This window comes from Notothenia coriiceps, unplaced genomic scaffold (assembly GCF_000735185.1).
Source record: "Notothenia coriiceps isolate Sejong01 unplaced genomic scaffold, NC01 NC01_scaffold00037244, whole genome shotgun sequence".
Classification (NCBI taxonomy): Eukaryota; Metazoa; Chordata; class Actinopteri; order Perciformes; family Nototheniidae; genus Notothenia; species Notothenia coriiceps.
The window spans coordinates 5,798,440-5,819,431 of NW_011369945.1; the positions used below are offsets into that span (position 1 = coordinate 5,798,440).

Here is a 20,992-nt window from a genome sequence, read left to right on the forward strand (position 1 = left end):
TACGTAATATATAGTGTATATAGTGTGTGTGTGTGTGTGTGTGTGTGTGTGTGTGTGTGTGTGTGTGTGTGTGTGTGTGTGTGTGTGTGTGTGTGTGTGTGTGTGGCTTGCTGGCAGGCAAGTTCATCCTGAGTTTCCACAACAGGTCATGTACAGTAGAGGGTTCAGACAGCGGTCATGTCTGTATTACTTTGTTTCATCCCTGTCAGCCTACACACGCTTCTGTGTGTGTTCAGTTGATAGTGTTTTGTACTCGGAGCTATTCTTTAAATGACACAGCTACAGGCCAGACCAATGGCAGCCATGTTGGCAGAGGAAACACAATAGCTATGATGATTTATAAGGGATGACAGCCTAATATATTTGGCTGAATTGTTGGCGTTGCAGCATGCCATCCATCTGCTGGCATCAGAAGCCACCGTGACGGGTACATCAGTGCCAGGATGTGTGGTACACTGTCATATTGATTCATGTCATGAAAGAAAATATTTGAAAATAAGTGTTATTTACTTATCATGGCAACAAAAAGTGACTGAAATAATGTTTAGCATTGGGATGATTAAAAGGCATGAATCATTGTCAAAATGTTTACATGTATATAGAATAGGCACCAATTCTTAAATAATTTCTCATAAAAGATGTTTAATAAAAGAGAGAGAGAAAGGGCAAATACGGGAAAGTGGAAATATATTTTTAGCAAAATACATTCACCTGCCCACCCAGCAATGCTTGTCATTTTTGAGACTTTCTATAATAAGTGTGTTATTTTTACTTTATATATTTTTGAAATGCTTCAGTTTATCGTGAAAGATAATTATTTCTAGGTGGAATTTCTCCTGTTTTGCTGCAGCCGATAGGAGACAATGGTTGTTGAGAAGCAGTCAATTGATTGTTTGCCTCCGATATTTCCTGTAAAATCAGTTTTAAGATTTATAAGGACTTTTTGAGTTAGATATACAATATAAGAAGCAAGAAATAATGTTGATAAAATTAGAATGACATCTTTTATCACAGATTTGATTATTTAATGTATTAATATCATAATATAGAACATTAAGTATAAATGTATTTGACAACAAACAAACAAATCAAGCTACTCTTGAATTCAATAGTGATGTATTCTGATGTGAATACAAGCCTGAATAAATGTTAATGATGGTAAATCACATAAATGGTAATAAAGCAATGCCTGTGTGTTCACAGTAAAGTTCCCTGGCGTGCGCACCTACATTGACCCGCTCACCTATGAAGATCCCAACCAGGCGGTGCATGAATTTGCTCAGGAGATTGACGTCTCATTCATCTCCATAGAGAGGATCATCGGAGCTGGTGAGTCCCTCCTGCGTGCGTGTGAAAGATAATTATTGTGATTTCTGGCCCTGAGCATCATCTGGGGCTGATTTGGCCAGAATAATGTATCACAAAATATATTATTGTTCATTTTAAACTGAATCTCTGTTGTCAAGCAGGTACAAAATACATTATAATCTTTATTTTAAACAATGTTATATTTACACACACTCAATGTACAGTTATAACTGTAATTCATTAAGCCTAATTGTGTCATGTCAAAATTCAACCATTTTCTCATTACCTATTCTGTATAAAAAGGCATCATATATTCTTCAACCCGTCACATTTATAATTGGGAGTCATTGTATAGAAGCAGGCTTGTACACACTCAATTAAGCTAAGCACTGTAAGAAAGTGACAGCTCGTAAGGCTATAAATGGTGTTTGTGCTCTGTTGAAAAACATTTTCATTTGCAACATCTTTAAGCTTTCTTGCTGATCAGCAGTGAAATAGGTCCACTTTAGTAAAACATTTAATTTGCTTTCCAGGCTCCTATCTGTAGTGATAATGACATTTTTGTTCAGTATTTATACAGAAGTCAAACATTTGGTTGTTTTGCGATTCTGATGCCAAACAACATAAACAACGGTGGCCGACAGGTCAGGAAAAACATTCCCTGCCTGAAGCTCAAAACACAACGGAAATCAGGGGACACTTAAAAGTGATGCACACAGCTGGGACCGGAAAGCTAGTTGACGTTTGTGATTATATTTGAATTGATTCTGAAGTTGCAGCACCTTTCTCCTAATGGAAATGTTTTGGGCCGTGGTAGCACGTTAACTGTCAGCAACCATTATAAACAATGGACAGCCATAGATGGAGATGTTAAACTAAATATATATTAGCTTAGAAATAACTGAAGATGCCCTCAGAAGAAAATTAGCATTGTTCATTATTTTGAAAACTAAAAAATGTTTGTTTATGTATTTTGTTTTTGTTCTTCTGAGATTCTATAGAGAACTGATCGGCAGTAATAACTCAAATTTGGCCCAAAAAACTTCCAGAGTTGTTCTCTTCCTCTACAGCTTAACTTTCAAATCCAAAACAAGATTAGTTTTGCCGCCTTAAAATTCAATTTATTAGTTTTAGGTTACTATGAAAGCTTTGGTCTTAACTGAAGGACTGCACTTCTGCGACGTGTGAGACCAAAGTCACGCTCCATCTCTTTGCCTCAGGGGAGTTTGGTGAGGTGTGCAGTGGACCGCTGAGGCTTCCCGGGAAAAGAGAGATCCAGGTTGCCATCAAGACCTTGAAAGTGGGCTACACAGAACAGCAGAGGCGCGACTTCCTGTGGGAGGCGTCCATCATGGGCCAGTTCAACCATCCAAACATCATCCGTCTGGAGGGCGTGGTCACTAAGAGTGAGTCATCAGCATGTCTGTTTCTCGTTTGGAGCCCAATGTTCACCCTGTGAGATTTATAACACATGTCACACTGCAGATTACTGGGACTTCTCATGTGGCAGTTGTACTGTGTATATGTAGAAGAATCTGAAGCTCTACTTCAGTCTATAAGCTGGTCTTTGTCACGGTTTTTCAACATCCATCAGACTCAGCTGCTCTTCATCAGTCAGGCTCACATGTTTCTCTGACAGCTTCGACTGTGCTTTATCAAGCTCAGTTGTGCTTCTGAAGTGAACTTTTACTGACTTGTACATACCATATGTGTTCAAGTGGTACAGTACCACATTTAATTGCATATGTAAAACAATATAATATAAATAGCTGATACCTAAGTGAGAAAATAATACAATCACAAATGATTTTATTTAATGTATTATTGTTTTTGTCATTAAATTAATTCCGAATATTTGTCTTCTTAGGCAAGCCAGTGATGATCATCACTGAATACATGGAGAACGGATCACTGGACACTTTTCTCAAGGTAGGAAAAAGGATATTTGTGGGGAATCTAGGGAGAAGGATGTTATGAGTGAAATAGGATGAAAGGTGGCGGGGATTATGAGGAAAAGTCAGATAATAATTATATGAAGGAGACAGTTGGTAAAGAGAAGGATGAGAGGGAGAAAGGGGAAACAGAAGGGGAAGCAGACAAGGAAAGTTAACAGACACAATTGATTCTCAAAAATCAATACAAAAGTAATTGTTACGCAGCACATTTGTGGTACATGAAAATGAAGTGGAGTGGGCTCTCCGACATAGATAAGTAGTGGTCTGTACTGAGGTAAGTGGCACAGGGAGGAGAGTCACTAAATGCCAGATTAGGAGGACAACAATCACAGGGGTGAAAGAGATGTTTAATCCTCTGGAAAGGAAACATATTTATAAGAGCTGTTTGTAGAGTTGATACACCACGGAGGGAGAATATGTCCACCAAAGCTATCATTAGTCCAATTCAATACCTCATCATTCTACACATCCAAGCAGAAATATACGGGGAAAGAATATGTCATGGATAGACACATTTTTGAGTGTAAACAACACAGATGGACTGAAGTTGGCAGGAGCTGCGTTGACGTATTTCAAGGGGAAAGCAATGTTACATTTCGCATTCAAGTTGGCACGATTCCTCATTCTCTAAAACATTTAAGGCAGAATGAAATCTTACTGAACAATCCGAGGAGCCCAGACACTGCGTCTAAATGCGTCAGATTTTAAAACACTTTTCGAAATGTGTATTAACTCCATCGACAAGACGGTTCACTTTGCCAGAAAATATGAAAGACATCTGAGCACTCAGGGTCTGGAATCACGTCCACACTGTCTAGACAATTTGGACTTCGCTGAGAGGGAGAAGGTAATGAAGGCTGGCAATCCACCTGAATTGAGTGATCCCTCTCCAGAGCACTTAAGTCCATTCACTGGTTGCAATTGCAAGATGCTCAGTTGGCGGACAATGCATGAAAAAGAGTCAACCTCCGGCAGCAGATGGCTAATGGAGAGATGATAGAAATATGGTCGTACGATTGCATGAAGGTAAGGACATATTTCAGAGCATGGAAACTTAGGAAAGGTGAGAATAATATGGGGGTGTGTTTGTAAGAGAATGCAGACTGGAACGAGGAAAGTACTTTGCCTGAACAAGATGTTCTGCCATGGGAGGAAGCTGCGAGACAAAAGAGGAAGGATGTTCTGTGGTCACTTGGAAAACTGCTGACGTGACTGCCCTGTGTGCCATGGGGAGTAATCAGGGATGGCAAAGCGAGGCAGAAAAGTTGGGAGACCAGCAGGAGGAGCAGCATGGACAACCCTGTGAAGTAATTACATGGATGGCTGGTATATTGAGGCCGGTGCAAATGACACAGCCATGAGAGAACCAGTGGTTGGACTGGCTCCCGGATTAAGGGTCACAGCTATGGACAATGAAGTATGAGGCTCATAACTCACATCTTTGGCTTAACATCTCATTTCACATGTTAGTGGGATGCTCTGCTGCTGGGGATGAATGGGGAGAGAAGTAGTTGCATTAGTGAGAGAAAACATGAGAAGGGAAGAGAGCTACGTTTCTACTGTGGACATTTGGGAAAAGGATGAGTGGAAGGTTGGATCGTTGACATTTGGATTGGCCGAAGCTTGGGCTTTGAAAAGTCAGAGAGCTGTCTTTGAGAGAAAACTCTTATTGGAGTCAGCCTGGTGGAAAGGTTTTCAATGGGAGAGGAACAAGTGTTTGCCATGATTTAAATGTGATTTCATCAATGTTTTGTTGTAAGGCTAACACCTTCTTATTGGCTGTTTATTGGGCAGAAAAACCTCATTTCATTTGAGGCAGTGGGTTCCGCCAGCTATTCCAAAACCCCAATAGTCGAAGAAATGTCTCAATTTAAGGAAAGCCCATTTTTCTATCAGCCGGTAATCCTGAAAACAGGTGGCCATTGTTACGCAATGTCACACTCTACCTGCAGGTACCTATATTATAGTCGTCAATACGTTTTTCTGGCTATGTTGAAGGCATAACCTGATCTATTTGGCCTCTGGTTGGCTTACCCTGGCTTCCTGTTTGAGGTTAATGGTTCAAAGCTACATTAGCTGTAACTAGCATAACACCCTAAAACGGGTTGCATTCAGTTGCATTGTGGGTGTTGGTATTGACAAGAAAGAAGAATGTCTGGGATAAAAAAGACTTAAGAAATCTTACGTTCTGCTGCATCAATTTCTTTAAAAGAGTAACAGTGTTATAAGAGTGCAATGCTAAATGCTGGGTTCGTACGGTCATTGAAAACCTGGAAAATTCCAGGCCCTGGAAAAGTTATGGAAAACAATATTTTTCCCAAAGTTTTGGAAAAGTCATGGAAATGTAACTAAAGTTGCGTCAAATATAATTTACATTTTTATCTAATCGGCTAAATAATCTGCGGTCGCGAGCTGTTATGTGCCATCATGACGCGCATGGTGTTATTTTTATTATTAACAGCTGCTTTAGTTGTTCTGATTGCTAAAATCCTCTGTTATTCCTAATTTTAAAGCCGATATTCCGTGGGGTGGGGGGGCTCGGATCCTTGTCACCTTTTCATACCTGATGAGTTTTCATCCCTGAGTACAGTTGCTTTAGCGTGTAGAAGCTAGTAAGCCTACTATTTGATTTGTTTTAGATAGGCACAACATGTTTCATATGCTTGCAGACCTTATTTTCCTGTTCCATGTTAAAATAAACCATTTTCAGTGGTACCGCTGAGAAAGAGTAATTTTTTTTCGGTCATGGAAAATGAGGTAAAGATCATTGAAAAGTCATGGAGAAGTCATTGAAAATCATTGGTGAAAAAGTGTATGAACCCTGTAAATGAGTGGAGAACTCGTTTACATCCCTTCAAGGAAATACCTCCTGACAAACATACAGTGGCAGAGAGAAAGAACATTCTGTCCTTGGCAAAAGGTTCTTTGCCCCATAATCATTTTTTGCTTAGTTATTAAAAAGCCCTAATTACTAACTTGGGGTATGGAGATTTGAAGGTCCCACTAGAGGGAAAGAAGGAATGAGAAAGTGGCCGCGACTTGCTCGAGGGCAGGGCGATTTAATAAAACATGGACAGCAGAGCAGCAACGACCTTTGTCTGTATTTGTAATTATTTGATTATTTGTAATTTTTGGGAATGAGAGGCAAGGAGAGTAAGATGCAATAATGTGTTCCCCCTATACAATCTTTCACTCCCATAAAGCTGTGAGTTGAAGTTGGATGCTTTTGCAGAGGTCTGTGTTGCGATACTATTACTTACTGTAATTGGCTTTGTGGCATGAGTGGCTTTGTGGCTTTATAGCTTGAAGGCACTTTTTAAACATCGATAATGGAATGCTTGGCCATCATTTCTCCAGAGGTCATACATGATCTCTATCTTTTTTTCTTTTTATATTGCAAGTTGAGTTTTGCAATCTAAACATGGGAAACATTATAGAAAATAACCTGCATTGAACCACATTGTTACCCAGCAGTTTTCCAAACACTTCTGATGTCAAACCACTTTTGAACTCATTATCATGACGTGGCCATTACTTTGAACTGTTTTCATAGACGGTATGAAGTTGTTTATCTAAAGAAACAGTTTTCTTTCTGTTCTTACCTTCAGAAAAACGATGGCCAGTTTACTGTAATCCAGCTGGTTGGGATGCTGCGGGGAATTGCCTCTGGCATGAGGTACGCAAACACACAATGTATTACTGAATGCATCCTTAGGACACAGTGCTTGGATTTAAACCTCTCCTTTGTCTGTATACATGCAGATACCTCTCCGACATGGGCTACGTTCACCGTGATCTCGCAGCGCGTAACATCCTGGTCAACAGTAACCTGGTGTCTAAAGTGTCAGATTTTGGCCTGTCCCGAGTCCTGGAAGATGACGCAGAGGCTACATACACCACACGGGTAAGACTGAGCATGTTGGTGTATGTAATAGGGCTGCAGCTACTTGTTATTTTCATTGTCAATTTATCCATACATGATTTTCAGGTAATCCAGCCTACAAATCTCTGTCCAAGTTTGACCCCAATTCAGCAGGACATCAAAGTTCTGAAGGTTGATTCATTGTACAGGTGCAGAACCTGCAGATACAGATTATTTCCAAGAGCTATATTTGGTATAGACAAACATTTTTGAAACGTTTCTGTGAGTTAGGACAGCTTTTTTTCAACTTGCAGGTGTTTAAAACTGTGGACTTTATTACATTTAATTTCCTTCTTTAGCTTTTATCCAAAGCGACTCAAACTCAAAGCAAGAATCCAGCAGGTAGATTTCCTATCTATAACCCAACCAGATTAATTTCTCCAGCATTAACTCCACTAAAGCCAAACCGTTGTAAGTGATAATTACAGTAGAGAGATTTTTTTTTTTTCTGTTTTCTTTACTCGCACTCAAGCTCTTTTACACTAAGTTGAAGAATTTGATTGGCATGCAAGTGGATATTTGAGACTAATGTATAGATCTGTACATCAATCGTTTTTGAGCACTAGTGTGCTAGTAGAGCACTTAAGCGTCTTTGAGTTGTGAAAAGCGCTATATAAATAAAATGCATTATTATTATTATTATTATTAGTGTTACAGAGAGAACAAGTCTAAGTAAATTACATGACCCCATGTTGTGTCTTCGAAGTTATTTATATTCAATCTGGTGTGTATCTGTGTATGTGTACAGTGAATTGCGATATAACAAACTTTTGATTAAGTTGAAAGCTACAACCAACACACACATATATTTGCATTCACACATACACACTCAAAGGCGGCAGCAGCGGGTTTTAAATGAAGCTGTGTGTCCCAGGCCTAGTGGCGTCCTGTCAGCCAGAGACCGGCTGCTTCCTGCAGGAGGCGGGCCAATTAGCGCTCGCTCGGTCTCTGCAACACTCAATTAGCAGCGAGTCGTGCTGCCTTAGCGCCAAATATCCTGTCATTCGCCTCTCACTGTGGCTGGCTACATCTCTTCTTCTCCTCTCCCACTCTCTGACAGAGCAGTGCGAATAATGTAATTCACACCCTTCAAATAGTCAGACCCTGAGATATCCCGCTGCTGTGTTCATCAATACTGCATCAAGCTAATTTCACCACTCATCAGCCGAACACGCATTTTCTTCTGGAAACTCAGCAGTCATCCTGTGAACTTTTCTATCTTTCCAATGAAAGAGCGATAATGAAGCAGAGGAATGTCACACCCCCCCGACAGTTGGGACAGGGAATTTGAAAGTGAATCTCTGCTTCATGAATGTGTTCCTTAATTGGTATTCATTAGTGTAATTGTCGGTTGGACCACATGGAGCAGAAGTGTCTCAATTAAGGTCTGTTCTTTGTGCAACAAAATGTGAAAATGTTCAATGCCTGCAGCTGTATGTCTTTACCAAAAGATCGTTTTTGTTGTAAAGCATTGAGTTGATGTCGATGTAAACTTATCAGAGCTATTCATTTCAAGCACCAAAACACGTAAGAGTTACATTTTCTAAACCCAGTTTCAGTTTTATTTTTTTTAATTCATCTCTTTACATTTTTTCAAAGGGTGGGAAGATTCCTATTCGCTGGACGGCTCCCGAGGCGATCGCTTACAGGAAGTTCACCTCGGCCAGCGACGTTTGGAGTTACGGGATCGTCATGTGGGAAGTGATGTCATATGGAGAGAGGCCGTACTGGGAGATGTCCAATCAAGATGTAAGTTTGATTTAATTTCGCTGTATGATTCTTCAGTTTGAACTATTCACCCCATAATTTAAAATTGAAAGCAAGTGTTCAACCAGGGGTGTATGCAAAAAAGCAGGATTATACAATAGCCATGAAACATTTTAGTAACTGTTTTGCTGCTTTTCAATCCAACAAGATCTTCATTGGCATTGTCTTTCCTCTAATTAACACAATATCTTGTTAGTTTAATCCATAGAAATTCATTGTCAATTTCACGTTTTACATGGGGATTATGTACCAGATTATACTATATAACTTCCTGGAGTTGCCTGGCAACCTTTCAAGAGCCAAGAAGACATGGTCTGGCAATTAGCAAATGAAATATATGGTATATCTCATTAGTCACTTTCAGAGGTGCTGGTAGACATTTGTTGCCATTAGACAGAGCCAATTTAGCTGTTTATCTCGGTCTCCCGGCTGTGGCTATTGATCTTCTCATCTAATTCTCCGCCAGTAAACGAACGAGTATATTTCCTGAAATGTAAAACTTTTTCCTGAAGAGTCTTTCAAAAGACGTTGAGGGAAAAAACCTGCTGTTTTCAGCGAATGAAGTTTGATCCTCAACTAGGACCGACTTTTTAGCCTTTGGGTTGAGACAAGAGTCATTATTGTTTTTTTTATTATTATACAAATGTTCACAGTGGGTACCAAAAGTATCTAGAAAACTAAAAGTATTTACAACAAACATAAGTAATACTTACAAATAAAAAAATAAAAATCCATCAATCAGTTAAAAAAAACTAGACAAAAACGAGGAAAATCAAAGTCTTTGTTTTTCATGATTACAGGTATATTGGTATTTGTTCGTATAGTTATCATTAAATAAAAGATAAGTTTAAGCTACTGTTATAGTGAAACTAGTTATATTATAATGATGCATGTGAAAATGTCTTGTGACAATAAACCTGGCTGCAATTTAATATATTATCCCAAAAAACATCCAAATATACTTTTAAAAACGATATATAGTGGAAAATATATATTTATTCAACAAACAATTATCAAGTTATTGTGTTAAGTCTTTTTTGATCTGGGATACAATGATAAATCACTTATTCAAAGCTAAATCAGTTTATAAGTTGACAACATCAAATGATTTATTTCTATAAAAGTAAAAAATGTTGACGCAAAGCTCCATGCAATGTTTTATTGGGAATGTATTAATTGCCGACGGAGACATAGGAAGAAAAAAAACCTGTAAGGTGAAATATAACGTGTTTCCTGTCAGAAATGGAGGTTGAAATAGGGAGTGCTATGCGGTAAGCTGTTATTATAAATATATTACTGCAAAGTGTGGACAATGAAGAGGAAAAACCTTAATGGAAACAAACAGCGAGATGGCAGGGTGTAGGGAAAGGTGTGCGTAAGCAAAAGGAGGGAGACAGGTGAAAACACATGGAGGTGCTGAGCTAAGCAGAAAAACAGGAGTAGGGGAAATAACAGGCTTTTATATATATACCCATTATCCTTATGGGTAAAGCTGTTGGTCAAATTGAACAGGAGGCTTTTCTTTCATCCCGGGGTGTATATAGCCACAGTGGGTATTTTTTTTGTTTATAGCATAGCAGACACACATGAATGCTGTTTACACCCAGGCATACATTTGATTATGTTTTGATTTTATAGGTATTTGTGGAAATGGCATTCATCGTTGATAACTTGTATCGGATATATCTATTTTTTCTTTATCATGTTGTGTTTTTGTAAGCCTCACATCTTTTGGAATGTTGTGTTTTTTTACCTTGATTTTCATTCATGCAAAGTCAAAAAAAAAAAATTCTCACAACTTCATATTTTTCATAAAATCCCCCACATTTTATTTTTTATTATATACATTCTTTACCATATTAATATTTTGTAATTTTCATATTAAGTTATACAACATTTGTGCATTCTCTAAAGGTGTATATGCTCGTTTATGTGGGTTAAGTATAAAAATATATATATAAATAATAGGTTTATATAACACATTAGAGGCTAAGGTTTCAAGAAGCAGCAATTTAAGAAATATTTGGCAAAATGAATAAAACGTAAATGTGTGGTTACTGCTGGCAGTTAGTTACTCATCAAGATGAAGAAGAGAAGGTGATGAAGACAAACGGGGGTGGCAGGTAGCACCTACTTCAATTTGCAGCCCTGAGGTCATTTTAATGAGGAAAACTGCCATCCTGTCACTAACCGATGAGTGAGAATGTAGCATTTCCCACCCACCCTCTCACACACACACACACACACACACACTCATAGACACAGGCAACATATGTACGCACACCCCTCCGGTGACCTCCTCATCCCCTCCTTCAGGCCCCTCCCTCCTCCTTCTGGTTATTAGGCCGTCTGTCTCAGAGAAGTCTGGAGAGGAGGAAGGAGAGGAGCTGAAGATGAGAGGAGAGCAGAGGAGAAGGCGTTTGATGTTTAATTGAAAGCGTTATGCTGGATTTTCTCTGATCTGCGGCAGAAAGTCTCTGGCTCTCACCCTCTCTTTCCCTAAGCTCTCTCCTTCTGTTTCTCATTTCTACCCCTTTTTCCTCCTCTCCTTCGCCCTCTCTTTTTGTCTCCTAAAATGTGCAATCTCTGTCTGTTTTCTTTTCCTTCCTTCTCGCCCACTCTGTCTTTTCTTTACCTCCTCTGATCTTTCCTCCCTGCCAGTCAGCATGTGTAGTTCTTCTCCTCTCTCAGCACGATGTGATGCTTCTTTCTCCCTTCGAGCTTACGTTCCCTTTCATTTCGTGCGTGTGTGTGAGAGTCCTATCACGTCTGTCTTTTGTGAGAATTTGACTCGAGCAAAGGCTGTCATGAACTCGACAAATCAATTCCCTGCAGTGTCTTGCTCTGGCAGAACTAGGCTGAAATAACTCCAGCCGTGCCTTCCAATGCGGGGTCTAACAGAGAGAGCCGCGGTTTATTTATTATTCATCTAAACTCAATTTTAGCCCCCCCCCCCAAAGAAAACGAAATGTCTGTGATTCAGTGCTGCATCTTGCGGAAATGATTAACTTGGCCATGCAGCGGATCAAATACACGAATGATGCTTTGTTGATCCTCGCAGGGGAGTTGATTTTAACTTCACGGAGGTTTCAGCGTAGGGTCAGTTAGAAGGCAGCAGCATCCCTGAAGCAAAACACCCGGATTCAGAGGAGATTTGGAAGGAACTCTACTTTAATAGTTTGTTGTGGTCCTGCTGGGAAAAAGTTATTACATGGTTATGCGTCAAACAAGATCGGTCCTCTCCATGCAGTAGATTTCTCTTTTTCTTTCATCTTTTCAAAGGTATTAATGGAGGTCTCTCTGGTGCATGTTGCATCATCGTATGCCCTCAAAAACGCACAATGCAGACTCAAATTGGGGACACTTCTAAATCATTTTGTCAGATTTGAAAGATGGAACAGCTGCATGGCTAAATATTGCTCTATGATGATAACACCCTGTTTGGTTTAAGTTGAACAGTGAACAATTAGTATTTTGCAGTTACAGATACTATTAAATACCTTTTTACATTATAGATTTTATCAGATTTATTTATGAACTATTGACGTAAGAGAAATGTTTTTTATTTCATTTGGGTTTGTTGATATTGTGTGTAAGTGTTGTTTTTAATGTAGACCCGAGGAAGCATATGTTAATGTGGTAATAAATAATGGGAATCCGAAGTATAATTGTTTTTTGTAAATACATAATATGTTTTTGAGGAGAGGGTTGAGACATGACAATTGACGACTCATTTGTTAGTACTTCTTTCCTGATTTATTGTACCACTTTTTCTTTTTAAATCCTAACCTCTCTCTTTGTGTTTCTCCATCCCATTTGTCTCTCGCAGGTAATAAAGGCAGTGGAGGAGAGCTATAGGTTGCCGGGTCCTATGGACTGCCCCGAGGCTCTGTACCATCTAATGATGGACTGCTGGCAGCGAGAGCGCAGCAACCGGCCCAAGTTTGATGAAATCGTCTGTCTGCTAGACAAACTCATACGCAATCCCAGCTCATTAAAAAAACTGGTGAACTCCTCACACAGGTAAGATTTCCCCGCACAATATATACAAATATAATATGATATTTGAATAACATATAAATGTATTTAAATGTTAGTCTTTTTGTGAATATTTTTTAATATTTCAGGACTTATTTATCAATTCTAGTAAAAAAACTTTCAAGAAAATATGAATTTTTGTATTTTCACCGACTTTTCTTATCTTAGAAAATGCATTGTTTGAATTGAACTTTTCATTCTTAAACCCAGGTCTGCAAGCTCATAGATGTAACAATTCAAATTAAATGTAAAATGAGTCTCCATTGAAGACTCGTGTGGCTGCATAATAAAATCGGATGGACATAGTCTCTAACGGCCGCATGCCGGCAAAGAAGAGGAGAGAAATAAATGAAAATTGCTCAATTTCTCAGCAACTCCACATTAGTGTGAATTGGATGTGTGTTGTATTCAGTGGGGTATCTTCTGATAATCGTAACAGTGGAATATTCAATTAGTATTTCCCCACTATGTACATGCATTACATTAGTGTATAATGGCATGAAACGGCTATAAACGCTAGGCAGCAGGCATTTAGCCAGACAGCCTCATTACTATATTTCCTTTGTACAGATAATGAAGTGATGTGAAATTGTTCTCTTTCCCACTTACACACACAAACAGACACAGGAACAGGGTTAATAATTTAATGCCATATCTAACAGCCCATGCAGTAACATGTGACAGTTAGCCAGATTAAAGAGACGCCTGTCCTTGTTCCACACTTCTCTCCTGTCCTAGCTACAGCGTGGAGAATGCTGTTAGCTTGCATGAGCGTGTCTCTTTGATAGCGTGGAGAGTGAGCGGAATCACAAAGGGTTTTGAGTGGACAGCGTTTTCAGCTTTGCGTGATGGTGCATAATGAAGCATCACTGTCAGGACTTCGGAGCTCAGCCCTGGGCCTCAAAATGTATTTGATTGCACCGTTCCTTAGTATTTATATGATAATGTTAAACAGGGCTGGTGCGAATGAAGTCTTTAAATTGTGCCAATGAATACTCCCTGAAAAAATACATGCTTACATTTGATTACTGTCTTACGCTTTCTTTTTCTGCTCTTCATCTCCTCAGGGTTTCCAACCTGTTAGTGGAGCATGCCAGTGTGGAGGGGAGCTGCAGCGCTCGGAGTCAGACGGTGGGCGAGTGGCTCGACTCCATCAAGATGGGGCGCTACACTGAGCTCTTCATGGAAGGAGGTTACTCTTCACTGGAGACAGTGGCTCAGATGACTTCAGAGTAAGGCCACTTATACAAATACAAGCATGAAGAAGCACTAGTATGTATTTTTGAATAAGTGAATACACCTCTTTGTCATCATCTTTTATAGGGACTATTTATTTGTGGTAGGAAGTTGATTTTAGAAGTCAATTAGCATGATACAGACTAAAATGCAGCACTTAGAAAAACTGAAATAATTTATCATTGCTGCTTTTTTATGTAGAGGAGCAATAAAAATTGTCAAAAAAAGGTTTGTGAAGATCGAAACAATATGCACAATGTACAGATACATACAAATAGCTACAGTTACTCAGAATGACTTATCAATAACTTGATAACTAAGTCTCAGTATGACTTATAAATAACGGCATTATTTTATATTGCTATTATCCCGATACCTGAGAGCTTGCCTTGTGAGTAAATAACACATTTATTCTCTTGCTTTTCACTGTGCTACAACATCAATACAAATAGTGTCAAAATGCTGATTGTATAAAAGCTTAACATCACTTTTTTTGTAAGTAAAGGGATTTTCTTATCAGTTGCATTCTGTTGTTTTGTATTTGTTAGCTGACTGCTTGATAAATAAAGGCCTTGTTTTTTCTGTGCTGTTTTTCAGGGATCTCCGAAGAGTAGGAGTGAACCTTGCCGGTCATCAAAAAAAAATCATCACTAGCATTCAAGAGATGAGAGTCCATATGAACAGCACCAACTCTACTGTAAACATCTGATGCATATGTACAGGCATGCGCACACACACAAATACACACAGTATATGGACCTAGTATGTGACGAAAAAGACTGAGATTTGCTGTTGGACCTAAAGCAGCTTAGCACTTTCTACGGACAAAGGCACCCGATGTTTATGGATCTAAACTGGAGAATCCACACATTGGTGGTTGGTGTGTGTGGAGTTTGCTTGTGGTGTCATCGGGGGGATTTGAAATTGCAGCAGTTAAACCAAACTGAACTGAACTGAACTGAGTGGTGCTTCACCGAGGAAAGAGAGCGTGGGGCAACATTTTTCATTTTAAATATTCAGTTGTGAAGTCTCTGTTTGGATTCTCTCAGATCAAACATGAATCATAGCCTGCAGATCTGGCTCTGAGAGCAACCAGCACTTTTTGGCTCTATAACAAATACGGGAGTTTCACGCAGCAGGCTCAAACTGAACTTTCTCAGCCTGTTTCAGGTGATTTGAACCCAGTGGATCTGAACATTTTGTCTGACAATTTTCTCTGGAAATGGAGTTCCATCACGAGTCATTGAGCTGATCGCCATTCTCAGGTGGGGACAATGTAATAATGCTTCAAGAGCAACGTGATCACTAGCTTCAGTCTTTGCTTTGCCATGCTGATGTGCTTTGGATTTTGTTTTCCTGACTCAGACAGGTCTTCATGCAACAGGACTTCATTTTTAACACAGCTGTACCTCTTATTCAAGCACCAGACTCATATTTAGCATCATATACGCTCTTATCTTCTAAAGCAAGACAAGATTACAAAATGAACAACTTCATTGTTGAAAGAGACTGAATATATAATAGAACAGTCTTTGACAAGTGACCCGTCTTGGTCTAATCGAAACAAAGTTAGAAAAACCATGAGAAGATACAGGTCTTTACGAATAATGACTTCTCTGGCTGAATGTATAGCACTATACAACACATTACGCTTGGTTGCACCATCAACTTGGTATTCAAATGCTATCGAATAGGTCAGAATGTGAGGATAGAACCATTCTGGTCCTAAATCTAGCTTCTGAATGAATCTGATGATTGTAGAAGACATTGAGCTGGCATCCTGTCATCTTTGCTCTGAAACTGTGTAGAAATTCCCAAAAAGACCTTGATGGGTTTTTGAAAAACTCATTAAGTTATCAAGTCCTAAACCACACAGATTCTGATTTAAAATGGCTTCATCTAACTGTATACTTTACGCATGTTTTATTGGGAATTTCACTCGGATGCCGGACAACCCTTCGCTCTAGCAACATCGTCAACTTCACCTCGAGGTATAGAAAGAACTGAGATCTACTGGAACCAATTCTCTGATACTGATAGATCCTTCTCCTAGATTCTGATGGACCTTCATACACGTTCTACAATGGACATTGAAAATGCCATGTTCTAATGGAAATATCACGTCATTTTTCAAGGAACTTCAAGGAGGATTCAGCTGGGAGATTCATATGGAAAGTCAAGTACTGTTTGATCAATCCGGATGGACGATTGCTCTAGTGATTGATTAAGGAACTTCCATTCAGATTATCATGGAAAGGATCGCCCCGATTCTGGTGGTACTGTTTACTGTCATTTTTATGGAACCCTTCGCTCAGATTTTAATGATATCTCTACTAGGATTCCAATGCAGCCTTCACTCAAGAGTGCACTCAGATTTTATGGAGCCTTCACTTACAACCGACAACCTTCAGGTACCGCAGGAAACCCTCAGCAATCTGTTCAGTTCACCAAGCAGTAGTCTCTCTCCACTACCTGTCTGCCACACCACAATAAACCTCATTCTTACGGAACTGCTGAAGAAAAAGGAGGCAATATTGATAATCATTTATTTATTTATTGCTGTTTTAAAAAAAATGAGTAAAATGGTGTTTGTTTCATCGTTATACTCTCTCTTGGACTACTGAGCAGCTCTGCCTACATGTCTTTCATGTATATAATGTATTATATATTTAAAGCAGGGGGCATTGTTCTTCTGTCTACCATCCTGTGGACAAGTTGGTATTGATCAAGCATCTCATTAGTAAATAGTGACAATTATTCTGAATCAGCATTCCTGCTACTCTGGCACTCTGAGGTGGGGGCAACCAGCACATCTGTCTTCATATATGGGTGCCCAAAAGGTTAGCAGAATTATCAAATATTCATGTTTTGTTGATGGTAATTGTGTTTAATTTCAAGTTTTGGTTAGAAATATTTCCAGAGGCCCTCAATGAGACAGCAATAAATACTTGCAAGTGTGGGCACAGGGATGGATATATGTACGTCTGGTATGGTTTAAAGGTATACAATGATGTCAATGACCAATCCCTTGCTTTACTTCTCTTTGGTATGTCAAACATTGCTCCTCGGTGCTTTATTGATAAAAACTTGACCCTTCCCCCTTTTGTTCACCTGAGCGGCAAATTAGTTCTGACGGTATATTTATCTTCTTTGCAGATGACATACTAATATTTTTCTTGGTAATACGCAGTGTACTGCTAGTGCTGTGGCTTAAGAGTGGAAACGAAATGAGATTGTAAAGTTAGTTTTTTAAGAAGTGGTTTCTCCTGACTGTTGGAAGAGTATAGAAAAGCACAGAAGAAGATTGTAAGGTTTTAAAGGGGTATTTCACTTTTTTTGCAGGAAATGTCCCTCGAATAGTTAAATAGAGAGCCTCATTGGTGGAAAAAAGCCACCTTACTTGCCACCTGATCAAGATCATGATCATGTTTCTTGACTGGTTTTATAACAGATTGTCAGTGAGGAATGGTCACAATTTGTATTCTTTATGGGCATCTGTTTTTAAAAGTCTAAATGTTCTACCAAAGTGAAAGTTTGCTTGAAAGATAAACATCTGCATAGTCATTTTAGTCTAGAAGTATCACTTTGGAGGTTTGGCGCCAATGTGTGTGGGATTGTACTAGATCCTGGGAAAAATGGCCGCCAAAATAGCTATTTAGCATGAAAATATGTGGGTATGTCCCTCTATTAAGCCAAATTGTACATTTTTATTCAACCAAGTTTCATTCCAAGACTCAAAAGTGAGTCTTACTTTTGGCATTCAAACATGTATCATGGTTATGCAGATCTTTAATTGAGCGGGAAAGCATCAACAATATGGTGAATCTTTTATAGACAGTAAAAGGCATGTACAGAGAAAGTAATTGTGCTGGCTGATCAATACCGCAGGCGTTTGATGACGTTTTCACAGTGTTCTGATCCCTCCCAAATGTCATGTTGTCGGCTTTTTTACAATAAACTTAATTTTCAACTTAAAGCCCACACCTGGGTTATGAACAATTGGTGAATAGTACACACTTATAAGTGCCTCTCATCTTACGAGCACCATTTTTTTTCCTCCCCTGCCAAAATGCTATGCCCCAATTGTGCCCCAACTTTCTATGTAATTTGCTTTTTGCCAACAATATCTACAGGCAAAAAGAAGAATGTCAGACAATGTGTATGTTGGAACTAATTTAATTTGCACTTTATTAGAAATCTTGTGCCCTTTTTGTTTGACTAAAAATGTCTATAGGTGACTGACTTTTCAGTGTCAAAGTTTCTGTTAATGATTTAATACATAGATATAATTACAGTATTCCCACTTCATATGCTCAATGCTTCCCATAGTTTTAAATTTGACAGTTAAGCACAAAGCATTGGTGATATTTTTTAAAGACAAATCAGAGCTATATATATGGAAAAGCGTTATTGATGTAGAGCACCATTTTCTTGTGTACGGCACAACGATACACCTTCAGAACGTAAACACAGGGTCGGATAGGAATCTTAAAGGACGGTCAACGAACCATATGACTTTGTACACGCGTCAATAGCACTAGCCCTCGATGTCAACAAACTGTGGTGTTTGTGGCATTTTTTGCATTACCACTTGTAAAAAGCAGGTGTTGATGTGTCACTGGAAACGATACAGCTTAGTTGATAGTTGTTGCTGCGTGAAACATCTTCATTAATTCAAGTGATTTACTGTCAGCACTTTTGCAACGACGTGATTTTATTCTGGTCGTCTCTTTGTTAAACAACTGGAAGAAACAAAGCACAGCCAACCAGCAGAGACTTGTAAAGATGTTTGGTGTGTTGTTTCTCTCCAATGACTTCCAGCTGTATCTCTCATCAAACATGCAGTAAGGTGTTATGCAGGAGCCCGTTTTTAGTGTCAAATACATTACCAACATGTTTAATGTTACATCTGATTCAACAACTTTGTAGTTTGAATATGGCTTTCAGAAGAGGGTAATCTAATGTATTCACACCAATATAAACAGACATTTCCAGAACAAGTACTTGCAGGTGTACTTATTGACATTTTTGATTGAAAGCACCGCATAAACCGTCGAATAGGAGGTTTGACTGGATTCCACCAAATGTACAAAAGCAATACTTCATTTCTTATCTTTCAAAAAACATATATGCACACACAAGTGCATGGCAATTTAACAACCATAAAAGGTTGCACTGACATCTGACTGGATTTTAAAATAATAGTGTTGGTATCTTTAAAAAACGTTAAATGGGTACATTTATTAGCTCATGGAAATGTGGTCAAAGTGGAACATGTGCAGCTTTCACTCAAAATATCAACATGCTAAAGCAGGTTTGCGGTTATTTTCGGTGGTTTTCCCCAGGTCAAAGACAACAATCAATTTATCAGTAATTCACTCATAAGGTTTTATGAATAACTGTTTTGTGATTCTTTGAAAGCACAGTAAAGATAATATTGATGTGCTATTGGTTTGTCTTTGAGACTGTCATGTATTATGTTTGTGTTGATGTTTTTGTAGTGTGTTATAAAATTCTATATTTTTGCAATAAAACTTTTAAAACATCAACTGTTGAGGTAGCTTTTATTGTCTTATAACCTGACAGTTAGGGTCCCTGCATGATATACACAACAGGTTTCATTAGATATTGTTTTAACCTATGCATATGGAACCATCCTAACTAGGGCTAATGACCTAACATAGAAATATGTGTGCTCTGAAGTTGTACTAATAGCTATCAAACACACAGATACGCCACTTGACAACAAGTCATTCTAGCAGCTTGGCTCTATGTCTGACAATGAGTTGGTAACTTAACTTTGGAGCAGACTGAAATATTTTAACACCTGATTGATAGATTTTGCTCATTGGGTACAGCCATTCATGGTCTCCATTGGCTGAATCCAACTGACTTTGGTGGCCCATTGACTTTTCATCTAGTGCCACCAGAAGTTCAATTTGTGTACCTATCAGGTCAAATATCTTCTTGGAACAATTGGATGGGTCCCCCTAGGATTTTGTTCAGACATTCATATCATTTATATAATTGTATCATTAAATGTGATAACTTTGGTGATCCATTCACTTCCAATTTAGTGCCAACATCAGGTCCAAATTTAAATATTTCCAATACTTTGTTTTATGACCAAATATGTTTAGAGCATTTTCGTCAACCTCAATAATTATTTATTTGGTGTTAATTAGTAAATGGTGAGGTGATAGTAAGGTAATGTTTTTTCCATGTAATGGTATATGTGGATGCAGCTGAGTGCAAGTCGTATCCCTGTTACTGTTCCGACTGTTCATTTTAACCAGTTAATAGACCAAACTACATAATGTGAACTGTTTTGAAGCCTAACATACTTTGTTGGGATTTGTGTTTCGTCTGTGTTAATATCCCTTGTTCGTTACTATGTAATGAGCTATTCAGCTAAACAACATAATTCCGGAAAGACGTTTCCCGGCAATGCAATTAGGCATGGTGTATTGATCGAAATACCAAATTGTCAGGGTAACAAGGGAGCTAGTTAGCACTCTTTTTCTTTGTCTAAATTGAGACTGAAAGGGGAGGAGGGAGGGCGGGGTAGAGGGAGACAAATTGAGAATAAAACCCAGAGGCAGTTGTTGATCCACCAAGCAAATCCAATACTGCCCTGGTAAAGTAAAGAAGGCTAGCCTCAATAACATCGTCCCCATCTATGTGCTGAGCTATTTGGTGAAATGTATTGTCAACGGTGCTTCATAGCTGACAACACAATCGAGTAGAATACAGTTCATGGTGGGGC

The 20,992-nt window shown here is 38.8% G+C and overlaps 1 protein-coding gene across 1 annotated transcript in view; it reads left to right on the forward strand.

Moving 5' to 3' along the window:
- Positions 1-19,725, forward strand: part of epha5 (EPH receptor A5) — a 65,654-nt gene extending 45,929 nt beyond the window's left edge. Inside the window, exons 13-21 of the mRNA XM_010793351.1 lie at positions 1,204-1,329; positions 2,529-2,714; positions 3,176-3,237; positions 6,872-6,939; positions 7,026-7,167; positions 8,785-8,934; positions 12,782-12,975; positions 14,058-14,222; positions 14,824-19,725. Of these exons, the coding sequence (XP_010791653.1) occupies positions 1,204-1,329; positions 2,529-2,714; positions 3,176-3,237; positions 6,872-6,939; positions 7,026-7,167; positions 8,785-8,934; positions 12,782-12,975; positions 14,058-14,222; positions 14,824-14,935 (1,205 nt within the window). The 3' untranslated portion in view covers positions 14,936-19,725. The remainder of the gene's footprint in view (positions 1-1,203; positions 1,330-2,528; positions 2,715-3,175; positions 3,238-6,871; positions 6,940-7,025; positions 7,168-8,784; positions 8,935-12,781; positions 12,976-14,057; positions 14,223-14,823) is intronic.
- Positions 19,726-20,992: the final 1,267 nt, after the last annotated feature.